Source organism: Grampus griseus (assembly GCF_964374135.1).
Source record: "Grampus griseus genome assembly, chromosome: 8".
Taxonomy (NCBI): domain Eukaryota; kingdom Metazoa; phylum Chordata; class Mammalia; order Artiodactyla; family Delphinidae; genus Grampus; species Grampus griseus.
In genome coordinates, this window is record NC_139002.1 from 66,400,460 (window position 1) to 66,417,402 (window position 16,943).

A 16,943-nucleotide genomic window follows, 5' to 3' on the forward strand; every position below is an offset into this window, starting at 1 on the left:
GTCACACCAATGTCAAAAAAAATAACTTGTATACACACACACACAGAGCATATCATAGCTATACGAAAAATAACAACACTGCTCCTGGAGTCTGAAGACCTAGATATGAATCTGAACTTTTTCTCTTTCACTTAATAGCTCTGAGACCTTGTGCAAGTTATTGATGCCATCTGAACCTCTTCCTTTCCTCATCTGTAAAATGGGTGCTTAATATTGACCTCATGGACTACTCTGAGACTTAACTAGATGTATGTCAAAGTGTGTAGAATGTAAATGCACCTCATGAATGTTTGATTGTTGAATTTCTTTTACTTCTGATCACATTGAACCCTGATGATCTACCATCCCACCTAAGACAATTTTTCAGATGGTGAGTGCCCCGCAGGAGACACCTGGCCTTCTGCCCTTTTGCTCTGTGCCTGCACAGAGGGATCTAGAAAACATAGCCAGCTGAATACATGACTCTGCAAACACTTGTGACCCCTGGAGAGGAGGTGAAGGTCTTTTTGAGTTTGCCCATTCGGTGGAGTTTGGACACCCTGTTCTTGTTTTCCCCAGTTTGGCCAATCTACCCAAGTTTGAAGCAGAGGAAAGAAGTTTCTTCCCCGCCTCTGCCCTTGTCCTTCCTGGTGGTTTTCCTTGAACCATTAATCACCAAGCTACATTCTGAGCCTCCCTGACCGTGGTTCCCGCATGTGGGCACTAGGCCTCCAGGGCCACGGGTCCTGAGCTCCAAGCATCCCGCCCTCTGCTCACCCTTCCCCTCGGCCCAGCTTTCCCCAGGGCCCCACCTGCCTATGCTGCTGTTAACACGGAAGGACAAATGCGGTCCTATATTTCAGAGCCATCTGGCAGATATGATTAATTTTGGAAATGAGCAACGTGAAGATTCATCACAAACTTTCAGGTATGAGAGGCCATAAACAGCACCAGAGCATGGAGCACTATTTATTTATTAAAACAGTAAGTTGAAGGGAAATGGGCTATTTATTTTGCACGATGTCTTCCATAGAAGTAATTGGCTCATTAATCACACTCTTACCGTGGTCACGTTTGGAAGGTCAGGCTCACAGGGAAATGAAATGGGGTGGTGTTTATAGCCCTGGCAGCGTGTGGAGCCCCATGAGGCTGTCTCCTGAGGGCCCTGGTATCACACGAAGGCAGGTAGCTGGGAGGTGGTATGGCAGAGTGGTTAGGGCCACAGACTGGCAACAGGGGGCCTGGGTTCAAATTCTGGCTACTGCATTTGCTAGCTGTATGACCTTGGGCAAGCTGTTTAACCTCTATGCCTCGGTTTCTTCACCTACAAGGTGATGCTGGGAATGGTACCTACCTTGTAGGGTACCGTGAGTTTAAGCGCTTTGGCAAAGCACTACTGCAGGTAGGTCAGGCTTGGGGCAGCTATGGGTGTTAGCTGTATTTGCTCCTTTGGTCCAGGCAGAGCCTCAGGGTGGGGTACTCTGGAATGAGTGGAGCTTGGAGCATAAGGTTACTGTGGGGTTCCCACAGCCCCAAGGGAAGCAGAATCGTGTAGGTGAGGCTAAGAGGACAGGCTCTGCAGTCAGCCTCCTTGGGTTCAAATCTAGCCTCTGTCTCTTGCTAGTTATATGTCCTTACAGAATGATTCGACCTCTCTGTGCCTCAGTTTTCTTAACTTTAAAATGGGCATGATAACAGTGCTGCTTGATTGGGTTATAACGGATAGGAAATGAGAAAATAAATGGGAAGTACTTACCTCAGTGCCTGGCCATAGAAGTAATCAAGTTTTTTTGTTATTATAGTCATTTTTAGGACTTCCTTGCCTGTGATTTTCCCCCAGACACTGAGCATGGTCCATGGGAGCACAGCAGGTGAGACACGCACTGAGCTTCAGCCCCCTTCCCTGGCAGGGATGGGGAGGTGGTCAGACCCCCGAGCGGGGAGGGCTGAGGAAGTGTGCCCACAGCAAAGGCTGGTGCCACAGTGCAGCTGGAGGGTCCATGCGGTTTGGGCAGGTGACGGAATGACCAGGGATTTGGGTTTCTGAGGCAGGGCATGGCACTGGTGAGTAGGTGGTCTCTGGGCACTAGCACCCCAGACAATGAGGGCCTCCAGAGCACCAACCCAGTGGGCTGGGGTTCGCGGAGAGACTCAGTCCCAGCTGGGAGTGGGACTTCTGGAGCAGCACAGGGGCGTGGGGGGTGGAAAGGCAGGATGGAAAGGTTAAATATGTAACACACGTGCACGCTTCCCCTCTCTCCGGTCCTCCACCCTGGTGCTCTCGCTTATGGAAGCCACAGCCTCAGAATCTTTCCTAACACATCACTTCAGGCAGCCATGACAACCAGACGCACTCCCATGGACCGGATCTGTTTGCTAGCCCAGCACTACGAGGTCAAAGGCCCATGTAGGCTCTTGCAGCACATTGATTGAGACCTACTCCAGGCCCCCACACGCTGGTAGGAGGGACTGAGGCTACGGGAGGAGGCCTGAGTCTTGATGACCCTAGAGGAATGGACAGGAGGAACCAAGGCTGATGACATCCTCCAGGGACTCCAGCCGCGAGTGAGGAGCCCTCTCTCCTTCTCCTCTCTCTCTCACATCGATGAAAGGAATCATGAAGTGGGAAAGCACGAGGTATGGTTCATTTCAGCGAGGAGGCACTCAGAGACCGGGGCGCGGGGGGGGGGTCCCTTCCTTTGGCCGAGGATATTGTAGGGGAGCCCACTTCCGTGGCTGCAGTCAGCGAGCTTGGGAAGCGTCCCTCCCTCTGTACGAGTGGGAACTTCTGGTCCTGCTGTCTTGGGGTGCTTCGCCCCCCCCGGCGCACACCGCTGAAGAGCTGCCGTTGCCCTCCTTAAACTCTCTTCAGTTAGCCCCACCCCCACCGCACTTACCTGAGGGCGCCATCTGTTTCCTGACGAGGTCCTGACTCACACGGAGTACAGAAGGGTCTTTTTGCCCTAGTAGGAGAAGGGGTCAGGTTATACCAGGGCTATTTCCATGGCCAGGAAGTGCAGATGGACCAGGTACGAGGAGATCATCTTAGGGGACCAGAAAGTATTGGGGAAAATAACCTCCATGCCTCTCCTTGCTTTGGGGATCACTTCCTTAGAGTGGCCCTTTAGTAGTTCAATCCCTTTTGGAAATCCTGGTGCGCCTCACCAAGGAGCCCAGGGATGGGATTTGAGTGCACCCTTCAGACAGAGCACAAAGGGAGCACAGCGCCTCCTAGGGGCTATTGCGAGGGTGGCAGCAGCAGGAGCTGGAAGGTCCCCAAGAAGAGGACGGGGGGGGGGGGGGGGGGTACGGACAGACGGAGTGGGGAGGGGCTGAAAGGGGACCAGAATTTAGGCCACTGTTCCCTCCCTCACCAGGAGCAGCTCCTCCTGGGAGAAGGTTCTGTGCCATGGGCCGGATTCTGGATATTGCCCACAAAAATGCTGTCAGAAGCAGGATCTGCTGTATGATTTGCTGGGTCTGGTACAAAAAAATACAGAAGCCCTTGTTCAGAAATCATGAGGAATTTCAAGACAACGACACCAGAGCATTAAACTAAACTTGGGTTGGAGGTGGAGGGGGAAACTCTGAACTCGGGGTCCCATGCCATACCCTCATGAAGCTGCCACTGGCCACAGGTTCTCCCTGTGGGGACCGTGGGTGGGCCCCTGCCCTGGAAAGCGACAGGGAGGCTGAACAGAGAAGAGGCACTGTGGTGACAGTCTTTCCAGGCTGGCTCCCGGGTGTGGCCACACTGTGTAATTTGAAGAAATATCCACCTTGGGCCTAATGCCTCCCTTTGCCCTTTTCTAGCCCGTCAGTTAGCAAAGCACCAAGGAAAGACACGGTTCCTGTCTGTGGATGGAGAGAGATGGGCCGAGGCCAGAGCCGGGCGGCAGGACTGGGTGCCTCGTGGGATCAGGAGCTAAGGTACACCCACCACGTTCCCCTCCCTCCTCTTGGGTGCTGAAGGCGGGAGAAGGAACACGGCTGAGCACACAGTTTTGGGTGTCTGTGTCCCATGTTTTTTTCCTGGTTTAGACTGTCATGATCATGAAGAAAGCAAACAGATATAGACTCTTAAGGCCATATAATCTCTGTCTTGCCTCAGAACTCCATTGGATCTCTTGCCTGTAATTGGAAAGAAATGGTGAGACAAAAAGGGCTCTGATTTCCAATAGCCTCTGCTTCACAAGGATCATATTAAATAACATTAAATGATGGCAGCCTTGTTCCTATAAAACAGACTTTTGGAGAGTGGGCAGAAATAACTTTCCTCTTTGGGGTCAGTGCATATGCATGTGAGTGTGTGTGTGTGTGTGTGTGTGTGTGTGTGTGTGTGACATACTGCACGCGTGTGCACACAGGTGGGGGTGTGTGCGGGGCTATGTAAGCCTGTGCCTGTCTGTACACAGAAGGTGCAAACGCATGCCCATTTTTTGCTTGTGTACACAGCAGTGGTAGGGATTGTGAGTGCGTTCACACACGCGTGAGGCTCTGTGCATGAGCAGATTCTGGTGTCTAAAATCTTTACATCCTGCTTCGGTCAGTCTTGTTTGTTGTAAAAGCAGGGGAAGGAACCAGCAGCACGTGTGCAGGTTGGGTCTGGGGTGAGGGGGGCTGTCTGTTGTCTCCATCTGTGTCATGGCCACATTACAGCTCCTGCATGGTGGGTCCACTGCCTCTGCTCACCAGCACCTTTTTCTCCTCTTCTCGCCCTGGTTTCCCCCTCTTGACCTCAGCGCACACAGACCCTGGCTTGTTGGCCCTCTGGGGCTCATCTCTATGTACGGCAATGGCTCCTGGCCTTCTTCACCAGCTGGCTGATCCTTTCCATGTGCCATGGTGCCAGTTTGCAGGCAGAATGTAGTTGGCCCAGCTCAGCTTCTTGTGTTGTCATCAATTGCTGACCAGCCTCTGGACATCTGCCCTCGGGTCAGGTTGGATCGGCTATGGAGGGGGTAAGCATGATCAGGGTATAAGAGGGGTCACTGCTGGGGCTGGGGCTGGGACAGTTTTCCTTAAGGATGTGGACACAGAGGGCCATGATGAACATCCCAGGTCCTTATGCAGAGTCCCCGTCACCAGCTCAGGGCCCACCCCTCTCCCAGCGGAGGCTGGGACAGCTGGGACTGCCCCACAGGCAGGACTTGCCGGGCAAGGTGGGCGTGAGTGGAGGCAGCCTTTTGGGACCTGGGGTCTGTTCATCTCCCTCCTCTGCTCTCCTCTTATGGGTTGAGTTGTGCCCCCCCACACACACTCATATGTTGAAGTCCTGACCTCCCGTACCTCACAATGTGACCTTGTTTGGAGATGGGGTCTTTACAGAGGTCCTGAAGCTAAAATGAGGTCATTAGGATGGGCCCTAATCCAATATGACTGGTATCCTTATAAGAAGGAGAAATTTGGAAACAAGACACACACAGAGGGAAGAGGATGGGAAGAGACACAGAGAGAAAACAGTTATTTACCAGGCAAGGAGAGAAGCCTGGCACACGACCTTCCCTCACAGCCCTCAGGGGAACCAACCTTACCAACATCTTGATCTTGGACTTCTGGGCTCCAGGACTGTGAGACAACACACTTCTGTTGTTTAAGTCACCCAGTCTATGTTCCTTTGTTGTCAGAGCTCTAGCAAACTAATATCACCCCCAAGAAAAACTTCTTGGAAAGAAGGAAAGAAGCCACAGGACACCAACATCCCTAGGGGGTGGACTGGGGCTATAGACGTCCAGTGGGAGGGACAGCCGGGAAGCCAGGCCTCCTTGCACCCATGCCCCCCACCCCCCGCGTCTAAGGCCCCTGACCCGGGTTATTCTGACACTTGGCCTCTGGACTCAGCACAGGAGGAAGCTCTGAGGCTGGTGCCTGAGCTCGGCGTTTACCATCTCTGATGAGACCCACTGAAGGCTTTCAGTCAGAAAAAATCTGATGATGTTCGCATCTGAGAAAGACCCCTTGAGAACTGTAGTGAGGAGGACAGGTGAGGTGGGAGAGGGGAGACGGGAGGTGGGGAGGCAGGTCCTTGTGAGCAATGAAGAGGCCTGGGGAGGGGATTCCAGAGCTGTTTAGGGGGTATCACTGTCATGATGTACTGACAAGATATGGGGGTGAGGGGTGGGGGTGGTTAGAGACGAGAGGAGGACTCTGGCCTGAGCACCTGCAGGCGGGTGGTGCTGGTCACCAGGGTGGGCCTGGGAGGATGAGAGACAGGTCTGTTCTCTGCACATCAGATCAGCACTGTCCAAAGGACAGCGACCCAGCTGCCCGGGGCCCGTCAGCAGAGGGAGACTGGGCCTGGGGCGCAGAGGAGAGGTCCGGGCAGAGACGTAGGTTTTGAGTATCACTGTCCAAGTGGCACTGTGTCATGGCTGGGGGCCCTTGTACAGGAGGACTGGGTGTGAGCTGCTTCTCCCAGGAGCAGGACTAGAGACTAGTGTTCAGGAGGTGATTGGGTCGAGCCCTGAGAGGGAGGGGGGGCGATGACACGGGGAGGGAGGAAAGACACAGGGAGAAGACAGCCATCTACAAGCCAAGGAACGCCTGAGGCTACTAGAAGCTCAGCTCGGGGAGAGGCCTGTAACCGATTCTCCCTTACAGCTCTCAGAAGGAGCCGACCCAGCTGACTCCCTGATTTTGGACTCCTAGCCTCCAGAACTGTGAGACGACTGTTGTTTAAGCCACCCAGTTTGCGGCACTTTGTTGCCCCAGGAAACTAATGCACCGTGATTCATGGAGGAAGAGAACGGTCTTAGTAACTGGATGGGGCAGTTGTTGTAGGCAAGTGTCTGAAGCCCAGCAGGTGACGCTCCAGTGGCCAACGAGCCGTCCTGGTTTCTCGGGATGGAGGACTGAGGCCGTCTTCCGGAGGCGGTAAGTGCTGCGCAGAGGCAGAGGGAACCTCCTCTCTGGAGGTGGCCCTGAGGTCGAGGCACCCTTCTCGCTGCCCTGGGCCTCCTAGAGAAAGCCGGCAGCTTGCACAACGAGCTCTCACTGTCTGCAGGGGCTTAAAGCCTCCTTTCTCAGGGATGTAGAGTAGGGAGAGCACACTGGGACACATCTTGGGCTACAAGCACTCCAAGTTCAGAGGAGCCAGGCCTGAATCTCCACCGAGCACCAAATAACTGCAAAATCCCTTTTCTTAACCAATAGTATTTTATTGTCAGTTATAAATATTTTCCATGTGTCCCCTATTTACAGTTGCAAAATAGTTTATGATATTATACCCTCACCCACCGTTCGGCCTCTTTCTATAAACTCCATGAACATTGACTAGGAAATAAAAAGCTCTTTGGGGGGCCCACCAACCTGGTTCCCCAGACTCCAAACAACCCCACACGGACAGCAGGCAACGTTGCAGCGGGTGCTACACAGTAGCAAAGGGGCGGGGTGTGAGACGACTCCGGAGGGGTCAGGACGCCAGGCTCCTCAGGACATTGGTGATGCTCCAGTGCTGGCCCGAGCACCTCTGCAGCACCAGCTGGAAGCCAAACTCTGCACCGCTGTTCTCCTGCAGCTCCAGACAGCGCTTGGACTTGCGGTTCTGGATGGGGCCTCCCTAGGAGCCGGGGCGGAAAGTGGGGTCAGAGGGCATGGGGGAGCCTCAGGCCTACTGGCTGGTGGGGATTACTTGTAGGTGCAGGTGTCTGGGATCCTGGGAGGCTGCGGGAGGTCTGGGGTCAGCTTTCCCACGAAGCCCGAGGATCCCTGTCTCGAAGTGCTGGTCTCCTCCCTGAGACTGAACTTGTGCCTCCGTTTTCTTCACAGGCCCCTAGTTCTTTGCTAGGACAGAGGACAGAGATGCTCCGCCCCTGCTTCCGTCTACCTGGCTGGGGTGTGGCATGCTGGTCTGCTCCTACAGCTCCCACCCCAGGGGCTGGGGCCTGCTCCCCATAAGCATGGGCTGGGGTCCTGTTCTGAAAAGCCTAGTTCCTTGGGACCACTCCATGACTGGCCTGAATTTGAGCATCGCCAGAGGCCCAGGACCTCCTGCTTTTAGGGTCCTTGCCCCCAGCTGGACCTCTGGAGTCATCAGTGCTGGCCTCAACCAGACCTAGGCTCCTGGATACTACCTTAGGGCACTGGGCTCCCTTAGCCCTGGATGGTCATGGTTTCCCTCCATGCTACTGATGTCCCAGAAGGTTCTGTAGCCATGCATACTCAGTTTATGCTCAAAGCCCCTTGAAAGAAGGGAGGTTCTGCTTCTCAAAGCAGCCCCACAGCAGCAAAGAAGAAACCCCCAATTTTTGCTTTTAGTGAGATCCTTGCAGGCCTTAGACACGAGATCCTTGCAGGCCTTAGACGCTCCGGGGCTACTGGTTGTCCCCTGGGCATCAGCTCAGACTGTGCGTCTCTGAGTTCCACCAGAGATGTGCTGCTCAACTGGGCTTTGGCCTCCCAAGCAGGCAGGTTCTTGTAAGTGGGCCCCCTGTAGCTTAGCGGTCCTTGAGTGTATGGCCAAACTCCCCTTCTCCCCAGCATCTGCTCCTCCTGTTTCCCATCTCAGCAACAACCAGGCACTTCCACCGATGCCTCCGCCCTCTCCCCAGCGTCTGATTAGGCACCAAGTCCTGCCAGTTCCGCCTCCTTTGTGCCTTGCGCCTGTCCCTTCATCCCCATCCCATCACACCTGCCCTGATTTGGCCCACTGTCTTCTGTCACCTGCACAACGGCACCAGCCTCCTAGCTGACCCCCCCCCCTTTCCCCTCCAGAAGCAGAACCCTGCAGTCCACCCTCCAGCTGCCCCCCGTGCCCATCCCAGCGAACAGCACTCTGTGAGAGAGGGGGACGCACACCTCCTCTGTAAGGAAGTCATCCCCAGTCGGCCACAGCTGTCCCCATGGCGACCACTGACACCTCAAGAGAACATTGAGACTCAATTCCCACAGCTGCCTGGGAAACTGGCAGCACCTCCCGCCGCTGAGCCCTGCGACCCACCGACCCCATGCCCCAGTGGGTATCCGGCAGAACTGTTTGCACCGGTTGTGAAACAGAATTTGTAAAAGCTCCAACCTGGAAACAACGCACACGGCCATCAACAGTAGAATGGATAAACTTGTGGTTATTCACATGATGGGATACTACTCAGCACTAAAAATGAGCAAACTAGAGCTCTGCTCAGTAAGCAGAAATCCCACAAATAAATACAATGTTAGCCAAAGAAGCGAAAGAGCACATACACGGGTCTACTTACATAAGCTTTCCAAACAGGCAAGTAAGACCATAGACTTGGAGTCGGGAGTCGGGGTGGGTATCTTGGGCAGGAGGGAGTGGAAAATGACTGACAGGAGGCAAAGGGGTGCTTCTGGGGGGTTGGGAGTGTGCTATTTCCTGACCTGGGTGGTGGGTACATGGGTGTTGGCTTTGTTTTCAATGACTGAGTTATTATTGTTTAAAATTATTTTGGTACGTATGTTTGCATGTTCCTATATGTGTATGGGTTATTCTTCAGCTAAAAAAATTGAAAACAGAAATCCAGCTCCCTCAGAAGGAGTGGCAGAGGGCTCAGCGTATAGATGTGTGCGTTGGGGAGCGGGGGTGCGGTTCCTCATTTCCCATGTGTGCGACACGGCCCGGGGGACCGCAGAGCGCCTCAGAAGCATTCGAGTGAGTAAAGCAGGGCCTCCTGCTGTGCCCTGACCCCCCCCAGCACCTCCCCTGAGGAGAACACAAGAGCAGAGACACAGCACAGCAAAGGCAGCTCACCTGGGGCCACAGGTGCAGCCAGAGAGAAGCCTGCAGGCTCAGGCCCAGAGGGCACAGAGGGACGACTGGCCGCTGGGCAAGGGCTCACAAAGGCCCGCATGTTGGAAGAGACACGGGAGGCCGACCCTCTGGTTCTCGCCTACCCGCTGACCGAGCCCTCCTGGCCGAGCACCCTTTCCTGGGCCGCGGCATCTTTAGAGCATTGGCCTTCACTAAAATCCTTGTCTGGGGGGCAACCCGCAAGGGGTTCCAGACTGTGCCCTCGGGTTTCCACATGGGGATCAGATCCTGCCTCTCCACCTCGTCCCTTCCCCTAGGGGAAGGTGAGGCCCATGGCCCCCCGGTTCCATGCTCTATCAGGCGAAACATTCCCAGTTCCTTGTGGGACAATCTGGTTTCATTTTTCCATCCTGGTTGCCCTCCTTTGGACAAACTCCAGTTGTTTTTGTGTCACTCAGAACTGACCACCACCTCATCTCCACTGGACAAGAGACTCCTTCAGCGTAGCCAAGGGATCTGCACTTTTGGTGGCCGCATCACGCTCCGGAACCCCGATGGGATGACTGCGGAGGCCAGCTTCAAGTCGTCCCCTCAGAAGCTGTGGTCCTCCTTGGGTCCTCACTCTGTCCCTCAAAGCCTGGACTTTTGAACCCAGAGGCATCCCTTGTGACGCTTGCTCTCAGCAAGGCCAGCCTGTCACTTTGCCAGGCCCAGGTTTCTGTGGCCTGAGCACTCTGCTGCCCACACCCAGGCTGGGCCGTGTCACTGGTGCTTCCTCTGTGGGCCTGGGGCCAGCCGCCCCTGACCCTCCCATACCCCTGGCAGCCTGGTCGTGTGTTCTACCCTACGACGCTGGAGTAGAGTTCAGGCAGGGTGGGAATGCAACCAGCCCAGCTCTCTAACTCACAGGGTCTGCTGGTGATTCTGGTGGTGAGACAGAAAGGGGAGAAGGCCAGATGAGGATGCTTTTCTGGTTGCCGACTGTGTGGCCTGGGGCAAAGCCGCTCTGCCCTCCTGGTTCCATCGTCTCTAGGGCCAGATCGTAATTTCTGCCCTGATGACTGAAGGTTGAGCAGAAGGACTGATGGGCAACCCCTTTACCGCTACAGAACGAATGGCTATGAGGCTATTCACAGTGTCAGGATATCTGGACTCCAGAAAAAGTGCACAACAGGCAGAAAGCGGGGCCAGACCAGGATTCTGACTGCTCGGCGTGGCCTCAAGGCCAGGCCAGGCCTTGCCAACAGCGAGGCTGCTTCAGCGGCCCCGGACCACTGAGGCTTGGAGAAACCTGTCCAAGACAGGGAGGCCACAGCCCCTCCTTCCCCGCCAGGCACTTGGGCACCGTGCCAAGGCCGAGAGAGAGAGGCGGGGGCAGAGATCTCTGAGAAGTAAAGTGTTCCTTCAGAGACTCAAATAAGGCACTTTCCAAAGATGGCGGAAGAGCAAGACGCAGAGATCGCCTTCCTCCCCACAGATACACCACAAACACATCTACACGTGGAACAACTCCTACAGAACACCTACTGAACGCTGGCAGAAGACCTCAGACCTCCCAAAACGCAAGAAACCCCTCACCTACCTGGGTAGGGCAAAAGAAAAAAGAATAAACAGAGACAAAAGGATAGGGACGGGACCTGCACCAGCGGGAGGGAGCTGTGAAAGAGGAAAGGTTTCCACACTAGGAAGCCCACTCACGGGCGGAGACTGCGGGTGGCGGAGGGGGGAAGCTTCTGGGGCCGCGGAGGAGAACACAGCAACAGGGGTGCGGAGGGCAAAGCGGGGAGATTCCTGCCCAGAGGATTGGTGCCGACCGTCACTCACAAGCCCGAGAGGCTTGTCTGCTAACCCGCCGGGGAGGGCGGGGCTGGGAGCTGAGGCTCGGGTTTCGGTCGGAGCACAGGGAGAGGACTGGAGTTGGCGGCGTAAACACAACCTGCAGAGGGTTAGTGCACCACGACTAGCCGGGAGGGAGTCCAGAGAAAAGTCTGCACCTGCCGAAGAGGCAAGAGACTTTTTCTTCCCTCTTTGTTTCCTGGTGCACGAGGAGAGGGGATTAAGAACGCTGCTTAAAGGAGCTCCAGAGACAGGCACGAGCCGCGGCTAAAAGCACGGACCCCAGAGACAGACATGAGACGCTAAGGCTGCTCCTGCCGCCACCAAGAAGCCTGTGTGGGAGCACAGGTCACTACCCACACCCCACTTCCGGGGAGCCTGTGCAGCCCGCCACTGCCAGAGTTTCGGGATCCAGGGACAACTTCCCTGGGAGAACGCACGGCGCGCCTCAGGCTGGTGCAACGTCATGCTGGCCTCTGCCACCGCAGGCCCGCCCCACACTCCATACCCCTTCCTCCCCCCGGCCTGAGTGTGCCAGAGCCCCCGAATCAGCGGCTCCTTTAACCCCGTCCTGTCTGAGCAAAGAACAGACGCCCTCCGGCGACCTACACACAGAGGCAGGCCCAAATCCAAAGCTGAGCCCCTGGGAGCTGTGAGAACAAAGAAGAGCAAGGGAAATCTCTCCCAGCAGCCTCAGGAGCAGAGGATTAAATCTCCACAATCAACTTGGTGTACCTGCATCTGTGGAATACATGAATAGACAACGAATCATCCCAAATTGAGGAGGTGGACTTCGAGAGCAAGATCTATGATTTTTTCCCCTTTTCCTCTTTTTGTGAGTGTGTATGTGAATGCTTCTGTGTGAGATCTTGTCTGTATAGCTTTGCTTCCAACATTTGTCCTAAGGTTCTATCCGTCCCTTTTTTTTCTAAATAATTATTTTTTAATTCAATAACTTTATCATACTTTACTTTATTTTATTTTACTGTATCTTCTTTCTGTCTTTTTTCCATCCTTCCCTCCTTCTTTCCTTCCTCCCTCCCTCCTTTCTTTCCTTCTTTTCTCCTTCCTTCCTTCCTTCCTTTCTTCCTTTCTTTCTTTCTTTCTTTCTTTCTTTCTTTCTTTCTTTCTTTCTTTCTTTCTTCATACTTCTACTAATTCTCTCTACTTTTTCTCCTTTTTCTTCTAGGCCGTGTGGATGAAAGGCTCTTGGTGCTGCAGCCAGGAGTCAGGGCTCTGCCTCTGAGGTGGGAGAGCCAACTTCAGGACACTGGTCAACAAGAGACCTCCCAGCTCCACATAATATCAAACGGCGAAAATCTCCCAGAGACCTCCATCTTAACACCAGCACCCAGCTTCACTCAATGACCAGCAAGCTACGGTGCTGGACAACCTATGCCAAACAATAGCAAAACAGGAAAACAACCCCATCCATTAGCAGAGAGGCTACCTAAAATAATAATAAGTCCACAGACAACCCAAAACACACCACCAGATGTGGACCTGCCCACTAGAGAGACAAGATCCAGCCTCATCCACCACAACACAGGCACTAGTCCCCTCCACCAGGAAGCCTACACAACCCACTGAACCAACCTTAGCCACTGGAGACAGACATCAAAAACAACGGGAACAACAAACCTGCAGCCTGCAAAAAGGAGAACCCAAACACAGTAAGACAAGCAAAATGAGAAGACAGAAAAACACACAGCAGATGAAGAAGCAAGATAAAAATGCACCACACCTAACAAATGAAGAGGAAATAGGCAGTCTACCTGAAAAAGAATTCAGAATAATGATAGTAAGGATGATCCAAAATCTTGGAAATAGAATGGACAAAATGCAAGAAACATTTAACAAGGACCTAGAAGAAATAAAGATGAAACAAGCAATGATGAACAACACAATAAATGAAATTAAAAGTACTCTAGATGGGATCAATAGCAGAATAACTGAGGCAGAAGAACGGATAAGTGACCTGGAAGATAAAATAGTGGAAATACCTACTGGAGAGCAGACTAAAGCAAAAAGAATGAAAAGAACTGAGGACAGTCACAGAGACCTCTGGGACAACATTAAACACACGAACATTCGAATTATAGGGGTTCCAGAAGAAGAAGAGAAAAAGAAAGGGACTGAGAAAATATTTGAAGAGATTTATAGTTGAAAACTTCCCTAATATGGGAAAGGAAATAGTTAATCAAGTCCAGGAAGCACAGAGAGTCCCATACAGGATAAATCCAAGGAGAAATACACCAAGACACATATTAATCAAACTGTCAAAAATTAAATACAAAGAAAACATATTAAAAGCAGCAAGGGAAAAATAACACACAAGGGAATCCCCATAAGGTTAACAGCTGATCTTTCAGCAGAAACTCTGCAAGCCAGAAGGGAGTGGCAGGACACATTGAAAGTGATGAAGGAGAAAAACCTGCAACCAAGATTACTCTACCCACCAAGGATCTCATTCAGATTTGATGGAGAAATTAAAACCTTTACAGACAAGCAAAAGCTGAGAGAGTTCAGCACCACCAAACCAGCTCTACAACAACTGCTAAAGGAACTTCTCTAGACAAGAAACACAAGAGAAGGAAAAGACCTATAATAACGAACCCAAAACAATTTAGAAAATGGGGATAGGAACATACATATCGATAATTACCTTAAATGTAAATGGACTAAATGCTCCCACCAAAAGACACAGATTGGCTAAATGGATACAAAAACAAAACCCTTATATATGCTGTCTACAAGAGACCCACTTCAGACGTAGAGACACATACAGACTGAAAGAAAGGGGATGGAAAAAGACATTCCAGGCAAATGGAAACCAAAAGAAAGCTGGAGTAGCAATTCTCATATCAGACAAAATAGACTTTAAAATAAAGACTATTAGAAGAGACAGAGAAGGACACTACATAATGATCAAGGGATCGATCCAAGAAAAAGATATAACAATTGTAAATATTTATGCATCCAACATAGAAGCACCTCAATACATAAGGCAAATACTAACAGCCATAAAAAAGGAAATCGACAGTAACACATTCATAGTAGGGGACTTTAACACCCACTTTCACCAATGGACAGATCATCCAAAATGAAAATAAATAAGGAAACACAAGCTTTAAATGATACATTAAACAAGATGGAGTTAATTGATATTTATAGGACATTCCATCCAAAAACAACAGAATACACATTTTTCTCAAGTGCTCATGGAACATTCTCCAGGATAGATCATATCTTGGGTCACAAATCAAGCCTTGGTAAATACAAGAAAATTGAAATTGTATCAAGTATCTTTTCTGACCACAATGCTATGAGACTAGATATCAATTACAGGAAAAGATCTGTAAAAAATACAAACACATGGAAGCTAAACAATACACTACTTAATAACGAAGTGATCACTGAAGAAATCAAAGAGGAAATCAAAAAATACCTAGAAACGAATGACAATGGAGATACGACGACCCAAACCTATGGGATGCAGCAAAAGCAGTTCTAAGAGGGAAGTTTATAGCAATACAAGCCCACATTAAGAAGCAGGAAACATCTCGAATAAACAACCTAACCTTGCACCTCAAGCAATTAGAGAAAGAAGAACAAAAAAAACCCAAAGCTAGCAGAAGGAAAGAAATCATAAAAATCTGATCAGAAATAAATGAAAAAGAAATGAAGGAAACAATAGCAAAGATCAATAAAACTAAAAGCTGGTTCTTTGAGAAGATAAACAAAATAGATAAACCATTAGCCAGACTCATCAAGAAAAAAAGGGAGAAGACTCAAATCAATAGAATTAGAAATGAAAAAGGAGAAGTAACAACTGACACTGCAGAAATACAAAAGATCATGAGAGATTACTACAAGCAACTCTATGCCAATAAAATGGACAATCTGGAAGAAATGGACAAATTCTTAGGAATGCACAACCTGCCAAGACTGAATCAGGAAGCAATAGAAAATATGAACAGACCAATCACAAGCACTGAAATTGAAACTGTGATTAAAAATCTTCCAGCAAACAAAAGCCCAGGACCAGATGGCTTCACAGGTGATTTCTATCAAACATTTAGAGAAGAGCTAACACCTATCCTTCCTAAACTCTTCCAAAATACAGCAGAGGGAGGAACACTCCCAAATTCATTCTATGAGGCCACCATCACCTTGATACCAAAACCAGACAAGGATGTCACAAAGAAAGAAAACTACAGGCGAATATCACTGATGAACATAGATGCAAAAATCCTCAACAAAATACTAGCAAACAGAATCCAACAGCACATTAAAGGGTCATACACCATGATCAAGTGGGGTTTATTCCAGGAATGCAAGGATTCTTCAATATACGCAAATCAATCAACGTCATACACCATATTAACAAATTGAAGGAGAAAAACCATATGATCATCTCAATAGATGCAGAAAAAGCTTTTGACAAAATCCAACACCCATTTATGATAAAAATCCTGTAGAAAGTAGGCATAGAGGGAACTTTGCTCAACATAATAAAGGCCATATATGACAAACCCACAGCCAACATCGTCCTCAATGGTGAAAAACTGAAAGCATTTCCACTAAGATCAGGAACAAGACAAAGTTGCCCACTCTCACCACTCTTATTCAACATAGTTTTGGAAGTTTTAGCCACAGCAATCAGAGAAGAAAAGGAAATAAAAGGAATCCAAATCGGAAAAGAAGAAGTAAAGCTGTCACTGTTTGCAGATGACATGATACTATACATAGAGAATCCTAAAGATGCTACCAGAAAACTACTAGAGCTAATCAATGAATTTGGTAAAGTTGCAGGATACAAAATTAATGCACAGAAATCTCTGGCATTCCTATATACTAATGATGAAAAATCTGAAAGTGAAATCAAGAAAACACTCCCATTTACCATTGCAACAAAAAGAATAAAATATCTAGGAATAAACCTACCTAAGGAGACAAAAGACCTGTATGCAGAAAATTAAAAGACACTGATGAAAGAAATTAAAGATGATACAAATAGATGGAGAGATATACCATGTTCTTGGATTGGAAGAATCAACATTGTGAAAATTACTCTACTACACAAAGCAATCTACAGATTCAATGCAATCCCCATCAAACTACCACTGGCATTTTTCACAGAACTAGAACAAAAAATTTCACAATTTATGGAAACACAAAAGACCCCGAATAGCTGAAGCAATCTTGAGAATGAAAAACGGAGCTGGAGGAATCAGGCTCCCTGACTTCAGACTATACTACAAAGCTACAGTAATCAAGACAATATGGAGGACTTCCGGGAGGATGGCGGAGGAGTGGGACGCGGAGATCACCTTCCTCCCCACAGATGCACCGGAGGTGCATCTACGCGTGGAACAACTCCTGCGGAGCACCTGCTGAGCGCTGGCAGAGGACCTCGGAC

General features: G+C 50.4%; 1 protein-coding gene across 1 annotated transcript in view; it reads right to left on the reverse strand.

Moving 5' to 3' along the window:
* Positions 1-7,166: 7,166 nt before the first annotated feature.
* Positions 7,167-16,943, reverse strand: part of GALNT18 (polypeptide N-acetylgalactosaminyltransferase 18) — a 359,182-nt gene continuing 349,405 nt past the window's right edge. Inside the window, exon 11 of the mRNA XM_082659572.1 lies at positions 7,167-7,537. Within this exon, the coding sequence (XP_082515698.1) occupies positions 7,391-7,537 (147 nt within the window). The 3' untranslated portion in view covers positions 7,167-7,390. The remainder of the gene's footprint in view (positions 7,538-16,943) is intronic.